General features: G+C 37.1%; 1 protein-coding gene across 12 annotated transcripts in view; it reads right to left on the bottom strand.

The window, feature by feature from the left end:
• DGLUCY (D-glutamate cyclase) overlaps nucleotides 1–18,571 on the bottom strand; it is a 49,969-nt gene that overhangs the window by 9,361 nt on the left and 22,037 nt on the right. For 11 of the 12 annotated variants that reach the window (XR_012995948.1, XR_012995947.1, XM_076345280.1 and 8 more), the window contains 9 exons: nucleotides 18,460–18,549; nucleotides 15,371–15,524; nucleotides 14,477–14,675; nucleotides 12,653–12,803; nucleotides 11,001–11,123; nucleotides 8,504–8,701; nucleotides 6,149–6,409; nucleotides 5,582–5,681; nucleotides 3,646–3,794 (listed from right to left, as the gene is read on the bottom strand). Coding sequence is in view for 10 of the 12 variants with exons in the window: in XM_076345280.1 (XP_076201395.1) it covers nucleotides 3,646–3,794; nucleotides 5,582–5,681; nucleotides 6,149–6,409; nucleotides 8,504–8,701; nucleotides 11,001–11,123; nucleotides 12,653–12,803; nucleotides 14,477–14,675; nucleotides 15,371–15,524; nucleotides 18,460–18,469 (1,345 nt within the window). In the remaining 2 variants the exon portion in view is untranslated. Of the gene's footprint in view, nucleotides 1–3,645; nucleotides 3,795–5,581; nucleotides 5,682–6,148; nucleotides 6,410–8,503; nucleotides 8,702–11,000; nucleotides 11,124–12,652; nucleotides 12,804–14,476; nucleotides 14,676–15,370; nucleotides 15,525–18,459 lie in introns of all 12 variants that reach the window. The other variant, XM_076345278.1, reaches the window with a different exon arrangement.

The following is an 18,571-nucleotide window of genomic DNA, read 5'->3' as shown; positions in this document are numbered from 1 at the left end:
AGTCTAAATAGTCAAGGGGAGCGTAACTGAGTGACACATAACTTACATAAAGTTATGTGTTATGTGTTACATATGTTAACTTACATAAAAGGATTTGCGATGAAACAGCTAATCTTTTTTCTTATCTGCTTTAATAATCTGTTCATATTTATTTCGGTGTTGGTATTTAACGGTGCTTTCTAAAATCTGTTTGTTGGTAGTACTTTTCAAATAGGTAATGACATAATCATGATGCCTCTATCATCATATATAAATATGGTAGTTACTACTGTTTTGTACTACTTTTTGTAAGAATCCACACAATGTTTTGATTTTTCTTACATTCAGGATCCAAAATTTTGCTCTTAATATTCTTTAAAAAGGCTAAAATGAATTCTTGTCCTTTGAAGATCATCAACAGTTTCTTTTAACTGAAAGATACTATTCCATTGCTCAGGGTTTTCTTCTATCAGCCTTGCTTTGCTTTTTCTTGTCTTTGTGGAAGTCCTGTCACCAGGATAGTCACACAGTTAGTAGATCTGCTGCTGTGGATGGATCCCATTAGCATTACACTGGGAGGAAAAGAACACCACACCGAAAATTTTCCTGTACCATCTGTTTTCTTCTTCCTCTACACGTCGGCAGAGGACTACATTTTACTGTTGATTTCCAGAGTGAGATTCACCTGCCAAAACGCAGCCATCTACACATGAGCTAGTCAGCTAGACTCGTTTTAAAGTCAGCAGAGAGAAACAGACCCTTCAAACATTCAGTTCATCTCACCCCAAGGCAGACATCTCACATATAGATGTCTGAAAATAGACAAGATGAATCCTCTTCTCCTAAAGGCCTGAGTGCTTTCCAGGAAGAGGAAAAATAGTTCTGTCGGATCTTCCACGCAAGTTTTCACTGACTACATTGTTTTCTGAAACTACATTCATGAAAAATGCAGGAAACGTCAGTCTCCTGTGCTAAAAATCATTTGTATGAAAGGGAAACAAGTGAGACCACATTTTTTCATGCGGTACTTTGGAAAGCTTTTCATTAGCTCCTATATAAATAGCATATAGCTATGTCAATTGTATGACAGCTGAAAAAAATAGCATGTGGTTTCGGTAACATCCATTAATCTTTTATTTCAATCTTTTGGGGAAAATGAGTCCTTCCAACCTCAGTCTTCCATGTCTTCTTATTTTGTGTATACCTGAAGGTTGCTGCTTACTCCATGACTTTTTATGGTATCAGTACCCACACAATTGTGGGCATTGTTCATGCTTTGTCTGTGGTCAGACTCCTAGGTCAGATTTTTTTTAAACACAGATCTTGTTTTAAATGCAAAACTTGACAGCAATTAATCGGCATGTAACAAATGTTCTAATACTTCCCCTCTCCACCTACTAACACAGTACCTCTTGCTACTGAGCACACTATATAAAGACTTCTGTAAAGCTGAAAACTTGATCTTTCTAATATCCTTTTCTAGTCTATAAAGTTACTTGAGTACTCTGCCCTAATGGGTGCTGTACAATATTTGCATTTTATTTTGGAACTAGACATATGTCTCCAAATTCCTACTGACCATGAAGAAAGCCAAAGATAGCCCCACCAGAAAAATTTATCATAATCAGTAGCAAAACATTATCATCAGTAATGAGAGACAAGATGCAAAGGCCACAGCCCAGATTCATGCCTTGTTAAGCTAGGCTTTGCAGAAATACACTGAAAAAGCCAACAACAGCCATCCCAAGAAATTGTAATCAAATTAAAAAACAGACACAAAAAGTTAGTGTGATAAGCAAAATAAGAACTGTTAACTAGGTAACTGTAAGAAAAAATTACATTGTTTTTCTATAGATATTCAATTAGTTCTCCAGCATAGAATATCCATGTACTCAAATTCCATGGGAGATCAGAGCAGATATCTTCATTGTTTTTTGAAGCCTATGACTTGTTAAATCACTTTCTAGGCAGACATGTCTTTAGAGAAAATTCACGGCAATGGGACGCAGTGAATCGGGATAACTGCTTCTTTTCTTCTTATTCACAAGCTTGTGGTATTTTTAATTAATGACATTTCATAGTGTATTTGAATATTCAGAGAATGTTTAAAAACAAACTAAATTCTGCTGAAGAGATTCAAATTCCCACTGTGCAGAACACTCCATACTCCGCCAAATCAACAATATACTTTGAGCTGCTCTGGGAGATATTTTAAGAGATTAGGGTACTTTTATTAAAGGAATCAGGATGTGATGTTACATAAGTAGCTGGAGAGACCAAGTCCTTGTATCAACAGTCTAAAATCAGGGACAAAATAATTGAAATTAACTGCAGCAGATAAAGCTCTGAGGCGTTTTGCTAAACACCTTTATGAAAGAGAGATTTTCTATCCTTATTCAGTCAATCTTTGGCTTCTCTGCTGAGATTGCCAACAGAGTGCCATCTAGAGTGCTTCTTTTTGAATGTTGAAAGTTACTCCTTAGGAATAGGACAAAAATTTGAATTAAATCTAAGTAAAATGTATTATGAGTTTTAAGATAATACAAAAAATACCAGTGAACTCTTCTGCTATACAGCTTTTAAATGATTCCAATACGGTGAAATCAGACTATGCATTATCTCTGCAGGAGCTCTCTAAATTCTGTAGAAACATTTGAAAAACATCACTACCGAGAAGTCAAAGTTCCAGTGCTTTTGGTAATACTGACGAGTGAGTCCACAGCACCACAAGGAGAAAAAAAGCCAGATCAGCAGACATGTTCTGACGTGACTGAAATCAGCCTGGCACGGACACTTATTTCTAATTTTGTGACACTTATTTCTAATTTTGTTTCTAATATTTATACAGATTATACATCTCCTAACTCCATTTTGGGCTACACAGTGTAGCACAAAGCATTTGATTGTACAAGGACGTTGTACAACATTTTATATATATCTGGGAATCCTTGATCTATGGCATATTCTTTCAAACCAGATACAAGTCAGTTTTCAGGGAAAAAAGGACTATCGACAAAAGAGAGGAGCACTGTGTTGACAACAGCACTCTTATTAGACCTATGAGTCAATGTTAAGGCAGTTTTGGCAGGAAGGACAAAGTACTCCTTGAAAGATTATTATTGTATACATATATTTTGTTAGAGAAGGCATTATCATAATAGATGCAAATATGCAATCCCTGCTCAAGAGAATGTACTGCTAAAAGGCAACATAAACTAAGATTCTATCCAGAAAGCTGTTTTAACACAGGTGTAACAATCATAAAAATAACTATAATATTTTAATATGTAATGTTTCCATTCAGTAGTCATTTGCTTTTTATGCTGTCTTTCACACATAAAACACAGAATAAAGTCAGTGTCAAAAACTACGCTTAGAGAAGCATATGTATGCGCACTGATGTATAGATAATACACACATCTGGGCTTGCTTTTTTGTCCTTAAATAAGTTTGAAATCAACTCCTTCATTTTTTTTGGTTGTGAGAACCCTTCAATAGAAACCTCTAATTTTTCTCCAGCAACGGTCTCTAAATTCAACCACGACAAACAGCTGTAGCCCGCAAGCAGTTATTCAGCACCTGCCTCCTGCTCCCCTTCACTTCCAGTAAGAGTTCCTGTTTTGTGCTTCTCTTGCTTCTGAGAATATAACACAAACTCACACATACCTGTTGTTGTGACTCCTGGAATAGTCTGTGCAGCTAAAAATAGTTCATCTATGGGATCCACTAGATGTTTAATGTTAACTTTCCTGGCATTGTAATAATTGCCATCAGCAGCCATCCCAGCATGCTCTATTGCTATCAGGTGATCAAATCTGGTTAGAGACGAGTGAAAGAACAGAGGAGAGGAGTCAAAGCTGTGATTCTCACGTAACAAACTTTTCTGTTGGCTGCTTCTCCTGTTGTGGTTGGTTCTACTTTTTGACTATTTGGGATTCGAGGTAAAACCTGGATACTGATTTGCTATTTCTGAATGTAGTTCTCTACAGTTTATTTTCAAAAGTTAGTTTAGTTTCTTTATAGCTTTAGTGCAATTCCCTCAAACCACATTTGCCACCAAGAAATGGAGAAGTTCCTGAAATCCTCCTAACCAGCAAACCTTTGGGTCAGCCACCTGGCCTTGCTCTCTTTGATGTTAAAATACATAACATCTTGTAAGACATTAGTCTCTATAACTGTTTTCAAAGAAAACAAAAAAGTGGCAAATTAATGATCATCTAAATCCTTGTTAGTGTAAATATAGTCTCTGCTTAAAGTACGTTGCTTGGCAAATGTTCATTTGTTTCTAGTTAGGGAGTTTTTTGGTTTGGGTCTTTAGATTTGGGGGATTTTCCTTTAAGTCTATGGCTATTTTGCTAGTTATGAAAGTAGACAGAAGTACTGCAGATGTCCTATGTTTTAAGCAGAATTTTAGTACTCAGTTCTGCCACTGTATGTTAGAATGAAGTAATTTTGCTTCTGTTTTTCCCATTTTACTGTCATGAGGTTACTAATTCTGCTGAATTACTTAATGTTTTTGTGGGTGGCTATCTACAGCGACTCCAGAGACCTTAAGCAGGTTAGTTGTCTACTTTAAAGAAACACTTACTTTAGCTTTTTGGGACTGTGGGATCAATTGAAATAGAAACTGGCTGTAATTTTATTATGCATAGCTATAAAACACATTTTTAAAACAATACATGAAAAATGAAGACAGTATCATGCATACTATTACAGCATACAATTATAGCATACGCTAACCCGTGGAAAGAAATGGGAATTGAGTAAGTTGATGAAGCAAATACCAGGGTGAAAGATCTTTTTATTAAAGAGAACAAACTGAAGGCAACTACATTAAAATGCTGTACAAGGAAAGATCAATAAAAATGACCAATGTATGCTTTTTAAAGGAAATGTAAGTTGCCTGCTAAGTAATGAAATGTGTGTACAGCTACTTAGCAAATTCTCCAGTGCATTAACCCTAATCACACACTTTGTATTAATCTGAATTTTTGCCCGACATTGTATACTCAACAAGACATATGCAAACAGTTCAAATTATTATTGAGAAGTGCATGCGTACATCTATAATTTTGGCTTTGGCTGCCTAAAGACAATAGGATGATCACTTTCACACTATTATAAACACATGACATCTTATTAAATCAGATCAGATTCCCCAGTTGTCAGACTTGAGCCAAAGCTCTAGAAAGTGAACACACTCCACAAGTCTTCTCCTAGCTCTTTCACTGACTCTGACATACTTCCCCTTTCTGATATTATCACTGATTTAAAAACTGGTAAAATAATATATTTTGTGTGTGTATATATATCTATATCTATGCAATAACAGCTGAAAAGCTTTTAGAAATTTTTCAAAGGAAAAGAGCTATTGATATATGAAGTATCATTTCTTTTTTTGTACTCCAGAAATTCGTAATTGCAGAATAACATGGAATTCTGTACCCTGTGTGCTCCAAAACCAATGTTTGGCTTCAAAATTTGTTCTGTTCATTCCAGGTCTTAAGGATTTACTTGTAACCATTATGCCTTCTTAGATCATGGTCGTTATTTTTATTATAACTACACAGTAGAGATATTCTCAAAAACTGAATACACGTACCTAGGTCTTCCAGGGTTCCCATTCTCACACAAAAACATTAAAGCTGAATCAGCACTTTCTCTTTGATAACTCAGTAGAGGGACAGGTCCCTTCAGGATTCCTACAGGAAAATGAAATACAATTCAGATACTATGTACCTTTTTTTTTTAATGTGTGTTTGAGTAACTTTAAAAAAAAAAAAAAAAGCAAGCAGAACAATTAGAATAGTAAGGACTCAATATTCCTGATAAGCTCCCTGCATCCTTACTTTAAATTAAACTCATTTGGATATTGGTGCTAGTAAATGGGACCTTGAGATAGACAACAGGTCTATAAGAATAAGAACAGACGTCCAGAATTCAACACAAACAGCTAATCCAGAATCACTAATCAGCTATGTAAGCATTAACTTGATGCCAGCTAGGTTTAACAAAATGTCATCGTAGCAACGCTGATCAGAGCTTAGAGGATGAACTCTGGTTCATTCTCTGGAAAAAAAAAAATCCTATACTAAGTGACAGTGAGATTAACTGAAGCAAACCTTGGCTCAAATTGGCAAGATAAAAACTGAGAAAACGTGTGTCTTACCTAGTTGAACAGCCTCTTCAATAATCTTTTTATTCAGATTCATGGCTCTCTGATCTGTTACTATGGCAACCTCTTTCTCCAAGGCCTGCAATATAGCTGCAATAGCGAGGGCTCCTGGGGGCCCATCGTTCTCTTCTGGTGGCTCGTAAGCGAAGTGGGTAGGAAATCCAGTTGTTATCAGCACCGACCGAGCATGGGAGATGGACAGGCAAGCCTTCAGCAGCTCGTCCTGGCGGTGTAGATGAATTATACCCCGGTCTCCTATAAAAGTGTTTTTAAAGAGAACAGTACACTTCAATATATCATTCTCCTTTTGAAGCTTCTGTGTGGGTGAACCTGCATACTTTAATGACATAAAATGGGTTAAAAAAAAAAAGAGAAAGAAAAACCTCTGGTCAAGGCAGGAATTGGGGTAATTTCCTCAGGAAACCTAGGAAGGTGGAGGATATGAGTAATGAAGATAATGGGCTGTGCTTCCAGGTTAAGAATTTCAGTTAACCGGATTTTGAAAATTTCTATGCCTAGCATTTCTAGGTGTTAGTGTAAATAGCTTTTTCTTTTTCTGAGAGCTTATTGCATATTGTTTCCTTTCCTTTGGCCCTCTGCTTTCCTCTGATCTGTGGTGACAGTCATGCTAGACCATGTCTCGCTACTGAAGCTAGATTGGAACTCAAGCGTCCCAGATCTTACAGAAATTTTGATGCAGACTTCAGATGAGTAAGCCGGTCCTTTGTCTCTATTTAACTCTATCGCCTTAGGGAAGAGCTAATTCCCAAATAAATTCCGCTTAATGAAATGATTAACCACAGAAGTGAAGTTTCAGAGATATTATAAGTTACCAGGGGACTTTGTAAACTCAGTTAACACAGTAGTATCCAGTTGACTGCTGAAAGATCTTGTAACACTTCATGTAGTAGAGAACCATGTTATCTGACCTTGAGAAATAGGTGAATATTAACAGATGTCTCTTCTCATGGGTCAGTCCCTAAAGAGGCAGTGCTGTGTTATCTGTATATGTCCTTCATTGTTCAAACACTTCCTATCCCCTCTCCCTTCCCTGGCACTCGGAAACACAAGTTCACAGCGCAGTCCTTTCGATTTGCTAGTACTCCTGAAAACCACAAATACTAGCATGATGGGCTGATAGTGAGAGGTAAGTCCTCACTATTGTTTTCTAGCCTCCTCACATCTTCATCCTTCTCACCTTCCCCCCCGCCCCGCCTCTGCACTTTCCTCTTTTTGTCCTCCATTTCCCCTTTGCCATTTCTCCCTCTGTTCCTCCTACATAACATACAGGTAATATATAGATAGTGGACACAGAAAAAAGTTCTGAACAAGACTTAAGTAACAGAAGTAGGGAATATTAGTCTCTGAGAAGTGGGGTATATTAACTGAGATAAAGTATTATACTCTCCTCTAGCAATAAAACGAGCTAACTCTTAAGTTAGGTCCTGTATTTCTGCAGAGCATGGCACTGTGCCAAGCTGAACTCCAGAGAGTGGGAAAAGGAGAGGCCTTGTGAGTAAAAATAACCAGACCCAAACATATACACAGAGCCCAAACCCAGAGCTTGGGAGAGCTGGGCGTAAGCTGTTTTCCACTACTGCCTACAGAGGATTTCAGAAAACTTATGGGAAACTGAGATCAGAATTTACAGCAGACAGAGGGGACTAATTCAGTGTGTATTTTAGGAATGGTTGCGCTATTCAGTTTGCCTTTATTTCCCTCTCCTCTTCCTTGTGCACACATGCAGCCCTACCTCTCAACGTTCTGTGGTGATCAGGTCACTTTGGTCCATCACACAACACCTCAGTGATGAATGTGTCAGCAGAGCTTGATGTAATTCCACCCATCAGAGAGGGATGTTTGAAAAGCACGTGCGACTACTAGAATTTTCTGGTAGGAGCACAGTAGTCGTGAATATATGTAAAGAAATGTGCTATTTACTGTACAGTGAATATCCTTGTAGCTGTTACCAGCATGCTGAGGTGCCCTGTACTTTACATACCAATTTCAGTTTTATTCAGTAACAGTTCTTATTCCCTGTGGACTCTCCAGTCTGCTGTAAACAACGATGCTTCTATGTACTTTGAGAGTATACAGTCATCAAGATCAGATATTCCATTACCCATAAGGTTGAATGTTTTTGGCCAGACTCTGATATTAAGTACGGTAACAGAAAATGTAGGACCTAGTTATATCAACTCACTGTATTCCACAAAGAATTTTTAAAACCTTAAAATTGCCTTTAGATTCTTACCATGTTCTTGAACTTTATTAATATCTAAAAAAGCAGGATAGGTCATATCTACCTCATAAAAAAATCCACTAAAGGAAGAGAGTTTTTGTTTTTACCTGGATCTATTCCAATTACGGTCTCTAGAGTCTTTATCTTTTGAGCTGCTTCTGCTGACACAATACTATAATGCAGAGGATCTTGAGAAATGCAGTGGACTTGTGGGACTTCTCTTGAGGATCTGACTGTGACATTGTCATTCTTCAGGTCGGTAATGAACATGCAGCCAGGAGAATGAGTAAAAGCTAATGGAGCTCCTAAAATGGGTGAAAAAACTTCAATTAAACACATAGTTATTGCAATATATTGAAATATCAGAATGATAAAGTTGCAAAAAGCTATTTAATTTAACAACACAGAGTCCCTGCCTGGTGCACTTATATCATAAAAACAGGTGATATTTTAAGTTACACTGCAGCAATTAATACATTTTGAGAAAGAAATGCATGCATATACATCTGAAAATGTTTTCACTTTTAAAAAGCTCACATGGGTTGTTGAGATCAGGTTTTTCTACAATATCCTCTTTGGTATAAACTTGAGGCAACTTAGGAACTGAACACTGGTACCCTCCAAGGAAGTCTGTCAGTAATTGGCAAATCTGAAAATTGGGTTTGACATGCATGAAGAAACTAGTGCATTGACATAAGAACAAGTTAATGCTTAAGTTTGCACAGTGTGTTGGTGATACTGTTTCCGTATGAATAAATTAATGTTCTAGGTTCTAGAGTGCTGCTGGAAGCTATAGCGTCTCTCTTGTACTTTTGAATATCCTTGCAGTAGTGATACGACAAAACTATGTCAACTACTGCTTGCTGGCTAGGAGTAGTCCTTTATCGGATTAAGAAAATGGGGAATAGCATCTCTGCGCAGTGTCTTGCCGACCTAGCTAGGAGACCTATAAACTGGCAAGCAATAATGACAAAAGGTGACCAGTAAGCCTTAGCAAAGGGAATCTGAGTGGCATCTAAAACCCTGGTGAACAATAAGCTTATTTAGACCTGACAGTGTAGTAGCTCCCTAAGCTGAAAGTATTTGCTGTCCTTATACTAATTCCAGAAGTCTTGATCTAGATTATACTTGATTTGGCAAAATTGATATGTTGTTGGATAAATCACAACTGGTACAAGCAAAATCTTACTTTGTTAGAATGGTGAAAAGGAAGGATATATTGCTTTAACAAGTACATATGTGCTTGATCTGTGCTAGATCTGTTGGGAGTCTATGGCTAGTTAATTTAAAAGCAGCTGGGGAACAGGGTTGTTGAGGTTTAATATACCTCACCAAACCATGTGAGTAGACAATATTTTTTGTGACAAGCTAGCAGATTCGTCTGAAGTATGGGAACTGGTGGTATGGCAGAATTTTGACTACCTAGATGAGAAAGGAGCACAGAAAGATACAAACTGCCAAAAAATTCCTGGAATGCATTAATGACAACTGGTTTTAATACAGAAAATGGAGAAATAAACAAAAGTAAAAGCCAGTTCCAGGCAAAGGCAGGATAGACAGCTGCTTTGGGCAACAGACTGTAGAGAGGTTAGCAAATTTTTCCTCTCCTTTCCCTGCAACAAGGATGCATGAGGAAGATGAATAAAACTGCTGGAGAACACAGGAAAGAGCGGTGTTTTCAGTTTGGATTTGGGACTGGAGAAAAGGAGTTGTATGTAAGAAAGAAAAAGAAGTCTCTGCTCCTCGTGCTGAACAGATTTACAGCAGGTGTTGAGAGCAGTTTAGATAAACATCAGTAAGGAACCACAAGGATGAAGCAGATCCTGCAAAGGGAGAAGGATGAAGCAGATGACCTCCCAAGGCTCTCCCAGTTATGCTGCCTATGATTATTAAGCTGCTTCTTCAGTAAGAACTAAAATATGAGATTTCATTACACACTAGTGACTTGGAGCAGTATATAATACTGTCACTATGGTTTAGTTGCATTTTCTTGCCCTTTGTGCTCACGCCTGTTATAAACGACTGGATAAAGTGCAGAACAGCTCTGTGCCGAGGACAAAGCTTCATTTATGTAAAGTGTGTCACATTTACTTCCTTTTAGAACAAAACCTAAAAGCTCAAAATTCTTTTTCAGGTCAATCAATTTGCTAGCTCTTGACAACATTTTTGAAAGATTTCTGGCTGCTTTTTTTCCCCCTTTATTATTGTTTTACTGCAGTGTAATACAAAACAATATTTTAAAAGGAAGAAGCTTAAAAAATAATGCCTTTAAACTTCTAGATTTTAATAATGCTTAAAAAAGACATTTTGATGCTGCCAGAGCTTTAGATTTCTGCCTTTAAAATACTCAAACAAAAGTGATGGAATTTCAGTAAGAACTTCCTTGAAGGTAGACCTGTATTTCACAGTGGAAAACAGTCCTGCCAAGTGATTTTTTTTTTTTGTTGTTTGGTTGGGGTGGTTTTTAGTTCAGCCTAAAATCAAGCCTGCTAATCAGCCAACTCATTCAGTCCATGTTTTTAAAAAAAGAAAAAAAAAAAAGAAAAGAAAGAGAAAAAGATATTGAAGGATAATTTAAAAAGAGTCTCCAAGTATAGTACATACTGCAGTTGATGACTGCTTCTACTCCTGTTACTCCACAGGCCCAAAACACTGGAATATCACCAGGATGAAGGTGAACTGGATCTCCATAATCTGGTTTGGAAAGATCTTGTATTCCCAGCAGACCTGGAATTGATCAAAAATGAAATCATGAGAGATTCCAATTAAGCAATACTACTGCAAAGCCAGGGAGGGGGGGGCGGACCCCAGACATCATTCAATGACACTAAGCTAGAATCACAACAGTGGCAAGTCCCACTGAAGTGGCACATTTAGTTTGCCTTTGAGTGCACGTCCCCAGAACCTGCGCTGACTTGTTTTCCCTTTTTGTACTTGATGACATCAGTAAAAATGTATTCACTTTATTTCTGCAACAAAATACAAGCTAGATGTGTATGTTGAGTTTCCAAGATATTATAAATCCTCTCTATCAACAGAAGAATTATATTCATAACACTGGCAAACAAGAATAAATGACTGCAATGCAAAACGGGTTCTTTCTAGAACATGTTTTCTACTGCTTTAGCTTCCTACGTTCTTTAGCTAGAGAAATGAGCAACCACTCTTTTACCTCTCTGGGTTAGATAACTACAGCTCACTCTTAACCAGTTTTCACTAAATTGTCTTTTGCTTTATTCTAACACCTACTTGTAATATTCTGGGTCATTCTAAGCACTTGCTCTCTTCCCTTGGTTTTCAATTCTTCAGATGCTTTAATATACCACTGTCTTTTCTGGAATTAATTTATATCATCTGTATATATAATCACTTACTCTTTTCTGTTAAAAATAAATAAACGGTGGAGACCCTCACTTGCCCAATCATCTTGTTGCTCTACTCAAAGTAATGACTTATTACTAGTTCCTCAGATTTAAGCACTCAGACCAAATATATTACTGGGGTGTACTGTTACCAACGACATCTCCTTCCATGCTCTGCGATGTGATCCTTCTGCGTGTGCAGCCCATGAGTCTACTGATTGACAAATTTCTGTCAGGAGAGGGGATTTTTTTTTTTATTGTGATCTATCCTCATCTTACAGGTGTTTGGTTTTGTTTTTTTCAAACAGCCTCCTGTTTTATCATTTTTTTCAGCTTTCCCTTGCAAAGAATAGACCTATACTTGTTTGAGCTGTTTTTTTTAAAAAAATATATTCTTGTCATATTTCTAGTTATTCTGTCTTAAGTGTTGTGCTCAACGTATCCTATTTCACTATTTTTAAAAATAATGCAGTATTTACTTTCACAGTCATCCGCTAAGACATAAAATGCATCCACACATACTTCTCCCCATGCTGTCAATCATTGCTACCCTGTCACTGGAATCTCTGACAGCAAGAAAGTATTTGCATATAAACGAAACTGCATACATTTTAGAAAAATGTGATTACACTTTTTACCAAAACCACCCCTGCCATATAACTTATCTACATCAGACAGCTATCTTTTATCCAAGAAATCTCTGTGTTCAGCTCAGTCAAAACCTACTTTTTTCTTTCTCCTCCCCCCCCAATTCAGATTTGTGACCATTAGAAAGGATTAAAACATAATAAATTTTCTGGTGCAGGTGTTTCAGTCCTACCGCTTCCCGTGGTTCCCCCCTCCATTTTTATACACAGCGAAGCGCATGCAGAGTGAAACACGAAAAGCACTGACCAGGGTCACCCACGTGAATTGGTGCTCCGTGGGCTTCTTTTGATTCAGAGGTTGCCAGCACAGCTGCTTCCAACTTGCTCTCAGGAATAGGTCTCATTGTGACTACTAAGTTGCAGCGAAAAGTAGAAACACTGTAGCAAGGCACAGCTGTCTGGCAGTTCAAAAGAATCCAAGGCATTAGCAGGAATACTGAATAATACTTCTAAAGTATTAGAAGAAGTAAGTCTAAAACTTTGTGCTGTACTTGAGCTTAGAAAGGCCGCGTACTAACATTCATTTTAAATCCTTTAAAAAAAAAAAAATTCTTAGCATGCTTTTTTTTTTTTTTTTGTAAGATCCAGCAGTGCAGGAGTGAAACATTCCATCCTTGAGCTTCTTCATATTGATCACTATGATTTTCAACATTATGCATTTCTTGCTTCGGTAGATGCAGCGTACAGTGTGGTGAGCTCAGTATATACTGACTATTGTCAGAAAACAACCGTGTGCTTCCCATACAGAAAGGGAAAAAGCTCATAAAAAGTATCACACAGCAACAAACCTACTTGGTCTGAATCAATCTTCTGTATTTGAATTCAGGGGAGCTACAGTGTTCTGTAACACGCGAAGGTCAGGAACTCCTGCTGCTGGCAGTACCCGCTTCTACAGAAGCAACGTGCCGATTCCACACATACAAATCTTTTGTGCCTCTAGAAAGGTTCTATGGAATTCATCATCCTCACTGACTGGGATGCTGAAGCACCTTTTCTATTCAGAAATAAAGCAGTCTGGCTTCTTAGAACAAAATGTCTGATATCTAAGTTGCATTTGAACGTAAACAAGATATGTAGACAGATAGAGCTGTATAGAAAATGTTCATTAACAATCTTTGTAATAAAAATCATTATACCTGTCACTGAAGAAACATGCTGTACAGTTCTTCACAGTATTGATGTGCTATAAACTATGAAGTTTTCCTAATTCTGAAACGTTATAAGCAGATACATAGTTGTATTTTTTTTCTTTAAGCTTGGTAGAAGGACTTGCGTATGAGATACGTTTGTGCTTTCATTTTGGCCAGGAGTATAGCAAAAAGATTGTGAAATGATAACACTGAAAACAACAATGCTGTTCTACTAGACAAAGGTTATAGGAAAAAGACATGCAGATGTGTACTTAAGTGTTCTTAATATTGAAGGGTCTACCTACTGGAGCCAGAATTATTCTAGGACTTCTGCCAACATTAAAATCTGCACTATAAACTTTCTGAGCACAGTTATAAATTTCAGTGCTATGGTAGATGGCTCAAGTTTTTGGGAACATCTTCTGTCCCAGAGGTCTGGGTTCGTAGCAAATATGCAGTTTAAAGTCTCTACTGTCACAGGAAAAATCCAAAATGTGGCTGTCATACATGCAGAAGAAACTGCTACTGTCATGGCTCATAAAAGGAATATTCCTACTGCAAGCCAGAGCCGGTATGGAGAGCAGGGCATGAATAAAGGCATGGTCAGAATAGCGCATGGGTCATCGGTTGAAACATAGAAGGCAAACCAGAACAGAATCCAAATGAAATGGCTGCCACAGCACACAGGGAAAAACTTTGTCACCATAAACGAATAAAAAAGCAGATTGGCCTTGCAGAAAGTTGAGAAAAGCACTGAACTGAGGCTGGGCATATTTTACCCTGTATTTTTATGCACTTAGCACTAGCACATGCCAAGTTATGATGCAGGTAGGGAAAAAAGATCTGATTTTGAGCAATAGTTATATGCACATAATGTGAATACGGACAAATACTCAAAGGCAAAGTTACGACAAAGACTATGTGTGTGTGCACATACTTACCTTATACATGCTTACATTACATTTTTGTTCAACATTTCTTACGGGAATGCCAGCATTTTGGACTGCTTTTTCAAAAGAGAAGCTGCAGCCTAAATAAAAAGTCACCATGTCCTTAAGTTGTTCAGAATACTCCTTTAGGCTTTTCAGTGATCCAGTACAAGCTCCATGCTCGTATATTTTGTACTGTAGGCAGTCCGTTCTAGTGAAATACGAAGTTATCACAGCTTTACCATATTTTTTTGAAAACAAGGTGAATTGTTTGAATTTACATTAACCCAATATCAAACCACAAGATACAGCCTACTTTATCTATTTCTTTTCTTTCTGAGTAACAATGAAACAAACACATGCAAAAACACCAGAACACCTTATTCTGCACAAAAACAAGCTGGTAAACAGATGTTAGACTTTGGTATTTTTTAGGTTTTATAGGTAAATTTCCCTTATACGTGTCTTGTCACAGGGCTTCAAAAATTTGGGAGCTCTTTTAAGTCTTGCTTTTAGTGTTTACTACAAGAGTACATCTTTCAAATTTCAGAGACCCCACAAATATCATGCGGTCACCATGCCTGCGTTACTACTAAGTAAAACAAAGGTGAAACCCTATTATTTAACTCTGCTGGCTCAGACTGCAAAGTATTTAGAAATTACACAAAATTTCACTTTTGCGTTAGAGAAATACTTGTAATACTGACAATTATCATAACATGTTTCTCAAGAACAAGACGATCAGGCTGTTACACTCATGCATAGTTTTCATTCAAAGGTGTAACTCCAAGAAAAGAAACTTGTTCAAAATGTACAACAGTGTGGGCGGGCTGTTCCCTGAAACCCTCCTGATCACCACCAGCATTCACTGCAGAATTTTGAGAAGCAGAGTTGGTCCATAGTTACCTGATATCAGAATCACTACTCAGAGAAGGACATTTCCAATCACCTGGTTTACTTCTGTACAGCAGTGGCAGTGGGCCGTTATTTGCATGGCAAAACTTCTCAAAGTCATCAGCCAGGGACTCGTGCAAAATCACGACATTGGCCTGTTTATAGCCTGAAATTGTGGAAGGTAGGAATGACTGGTTATTAATTCAGCTTTTTGTTTGTGAAGCAGTAACTTTTCTGTATAGATTTCCTTAGATGGTCTATAAAAAATTACCTCAAGGAAATTTTTGATTCAGAAGTCCGTAATTAAATTAAACAACTTTTTGAAATGTTTTTAAAATCATAGCTAGATGTACTCTGTATGTGAAGTTGTTCACAGCTAAAATAGTTGGCAGATATGGGTAGTACTAGAATACGAAGACAGCATAATTACCTTAATAAACATTTCTATGAATTTATATATAAACAATTTATTACCTAACCTGGGAAATTAATATTCTATAGGAAAATACTTTACTTTGCAAATGTTAGCACAAAGCCAAAGAAAGGCTATTGCATACCACACTTTCACCATTTTTTTTTTCATTTAATAGCAAGCTATAAATCATGGCCAGTCCAACAGTAACTCCGGGTATCTTGATGTTATGTAGCCCATTCTTGTTGGCTATGGAATTTTACTGTGGGCTGCAATTTAACAGACATAATTACAGCTCAGGAATAAACTCGTCTGTCACACTGAATCTCAGTCATTTCTACTATTTCTAATTTAAAAAACTAAAATGAACTGCTACACTTTCTTCACTTGGAATCAACTTTGATTTAAAAGGTTGTTGACTACTACCATGCAACAGCTTCTAAAGACACTAACATTTTTGCAATGAGTATCAATGAAGAAAGCTCACATTCATTTATTTAGCAAAAATTTATTTTCTAAACAGTAGTAGTTAATACCAATGTCATTTTAATTTTTGTGCATGTAAATACCAGCTGTTCAAATACAGAGAGGAAATACACCAGACAACTAGTCTGGTGTATAAAACTGCTAAGTAACAGTCCCTAACTCCTGTATTGATGCTGTCTTGAAAAGTTATTACCATGTCTGATATCAAACAGGTGAGTAAGAGGCTGCATAGCAGCTCTCACTTTCCTAAATACTGTGGTAGTCTGTCATCCAAGAGGCAATCATTTAGCTGAAATCAATGATCTGCCTTAAAAGGCTGTAGAAAATCAGCCAAATCTTACTCTTGACCAAAGCTAACAAAGAAACCAAAAGATAAAATTCTATTCCTAATGGAAAAATGCAAAGCAAAGGCTGAGGTAAGCATGTATTTGCACACTGAATGTGCCCACAAACTGCTCTCTTGGGAGTACTCAGCACAAAAATTCATTTTATTGCTAGCAAAAGTTACTAAATACGGAAACAGTTTCTTGCTAAATACAGAAATACATTTTTGTTAAATAAACATACTAAATTTACCACTGAATAAAATACTACATTCAGATATCCCTCAACTTCATTCCCTGCCATCCATGTGAAATCCACAGGCACTTTCTACTTTGCTGGTGATATTCACACATTCTTAAAATTATGGTTTTAGTCAGTGCATTCGACTCAGACAACACTGAATTTAAAATACTAGTCACAGCTGACAGACTGAATCTGTAGGTCACTGAGGTACTCTACAAACTCAGGAAGCTTCGTTGTAACTCTTTGACAACTTTATTGCTCCTCCTGATAACTAGCCTTACTTTCTTTATAGATGAAAAGATATTTTTCTCTTCCCATATCAGTTTACATATATACTTGCATTATGTATCCATCATTATGAATATATTCACGAGCAATGTTAGTGAAGCTGGACATGCTGATCAACCCATGCATTAATTCAACGCACTCACATCCCAGTTCAGAGAAGTTTAGAAAGAGTTTTTAATTTCTTTGGTGAATGACAATGACAGTAAGAAAGAATTATTTTAGTAGTATATCACCCAACAACGTAAGACAATTTTAAGGATTCTGAGAAATTCCAGTTACCCTAGTTTCATTAGTCTTTGCGTAACAGAGCTGTATGCTCATGGCTAGAAGTCTGAACTTGCTTTGTACGTAAACAATACTTTTCTCAAATGTTAAAACTAACACATTTAAAACTACTGCAGCAATACATGCACTTAAAAATACAGTTGGGGCAAACTGCAGATTATTAACATTATAACATGTTTTCCATTAGTATTTTTCAACTTATGTACTGATGGAAAAGAAAACCATAATTTCAAGACTCACTATGATTCTATAAAATGACCCTTAACGTTCTTATGTTATAGTAATGCTACTACACACAGCTTTGTTGATCAGCTACTTGCCACTGTATTTTTAGTTACGTTGTTACATTTTAAAGTTGATCAGAACAATGGCACAGACTTCTCTGCTTCTGTAAAAGTCCAGCCATGAGAGGCAAGACAGAAATCAGTTTTCCAGAATGCATTCAGTTATCTGAGTATAAAACTATTTTTTCCCTCCCCCTTTTAATTCCCAGTCTTGCTGAGTCAGTAATTTCCAACTTCTGCAACAAATGAAGCAGAAAACCACTTCTGTAACTATACATCTCTAATTCTTCCCCAAAGTGTATCCGATGCACTAAGTAAAGCAAGGTCTCTGTGAAGAACTTAGCATGTTATCCTACAAATGTGATAATAACGTACGCAAGAAAAGCCAGATTTGGTTAAAGATTTTTCAAATATTTTCTGCATCTGTAATTTCTCACTGACATAACTGGAAGCTGAGGGATGCACTGCAAACTTTGAAAACAAAGTCCACGTACTTTACACAGGTAGGATGATACATTCTCTCTTTCTCTCTCTCTCCCTCCCCACCCCCCCGCCCCAAATCGTAGCTTTATGATTTAAGAACATAGTGTGAGGTGCTTACAATGTGATTTCAAAAACACCCAAGTGACTTAAGAACATAAGTCAACTTAACATTTTCTTCCGTTTTACTTCGATGCTTTTGATATTCCTACATTCCTTCACAAACAAAAAAAGAAAACACATAGCTATGAATCTAAAATGGAGTCACTTTTGCACTTAGAGCTGTTAGGTTTACTTACCCTCTGCCATTCCAGAAGTATTACTAATACTGAGTCTGTTGCATCGAATTATTCTCCTTAGCACATGGGGAAGGAGAGATTTCAAGCCTCCTGTCAAAATAATCTCTTCAGC

Source organism: Aptenodytes patagonicus, chromosome 7, assembly GCF_965638725.1.
Source record: "Aptenodytes patagonicus chromosome 7, bAptPat1.pri.cur, whole genome shotgun sequence".
Taxonomy (NCBI): domain Eukaryota; kingdom Metazoa; phylum Chordata; class Aves; order Sphenisciformes; family Spheniscidae; genus Aptenodytes; species Aptenodytes patagonicus.
This window is presented reverse-complemented; position numbering and strand designations above follow the sequence as displayed.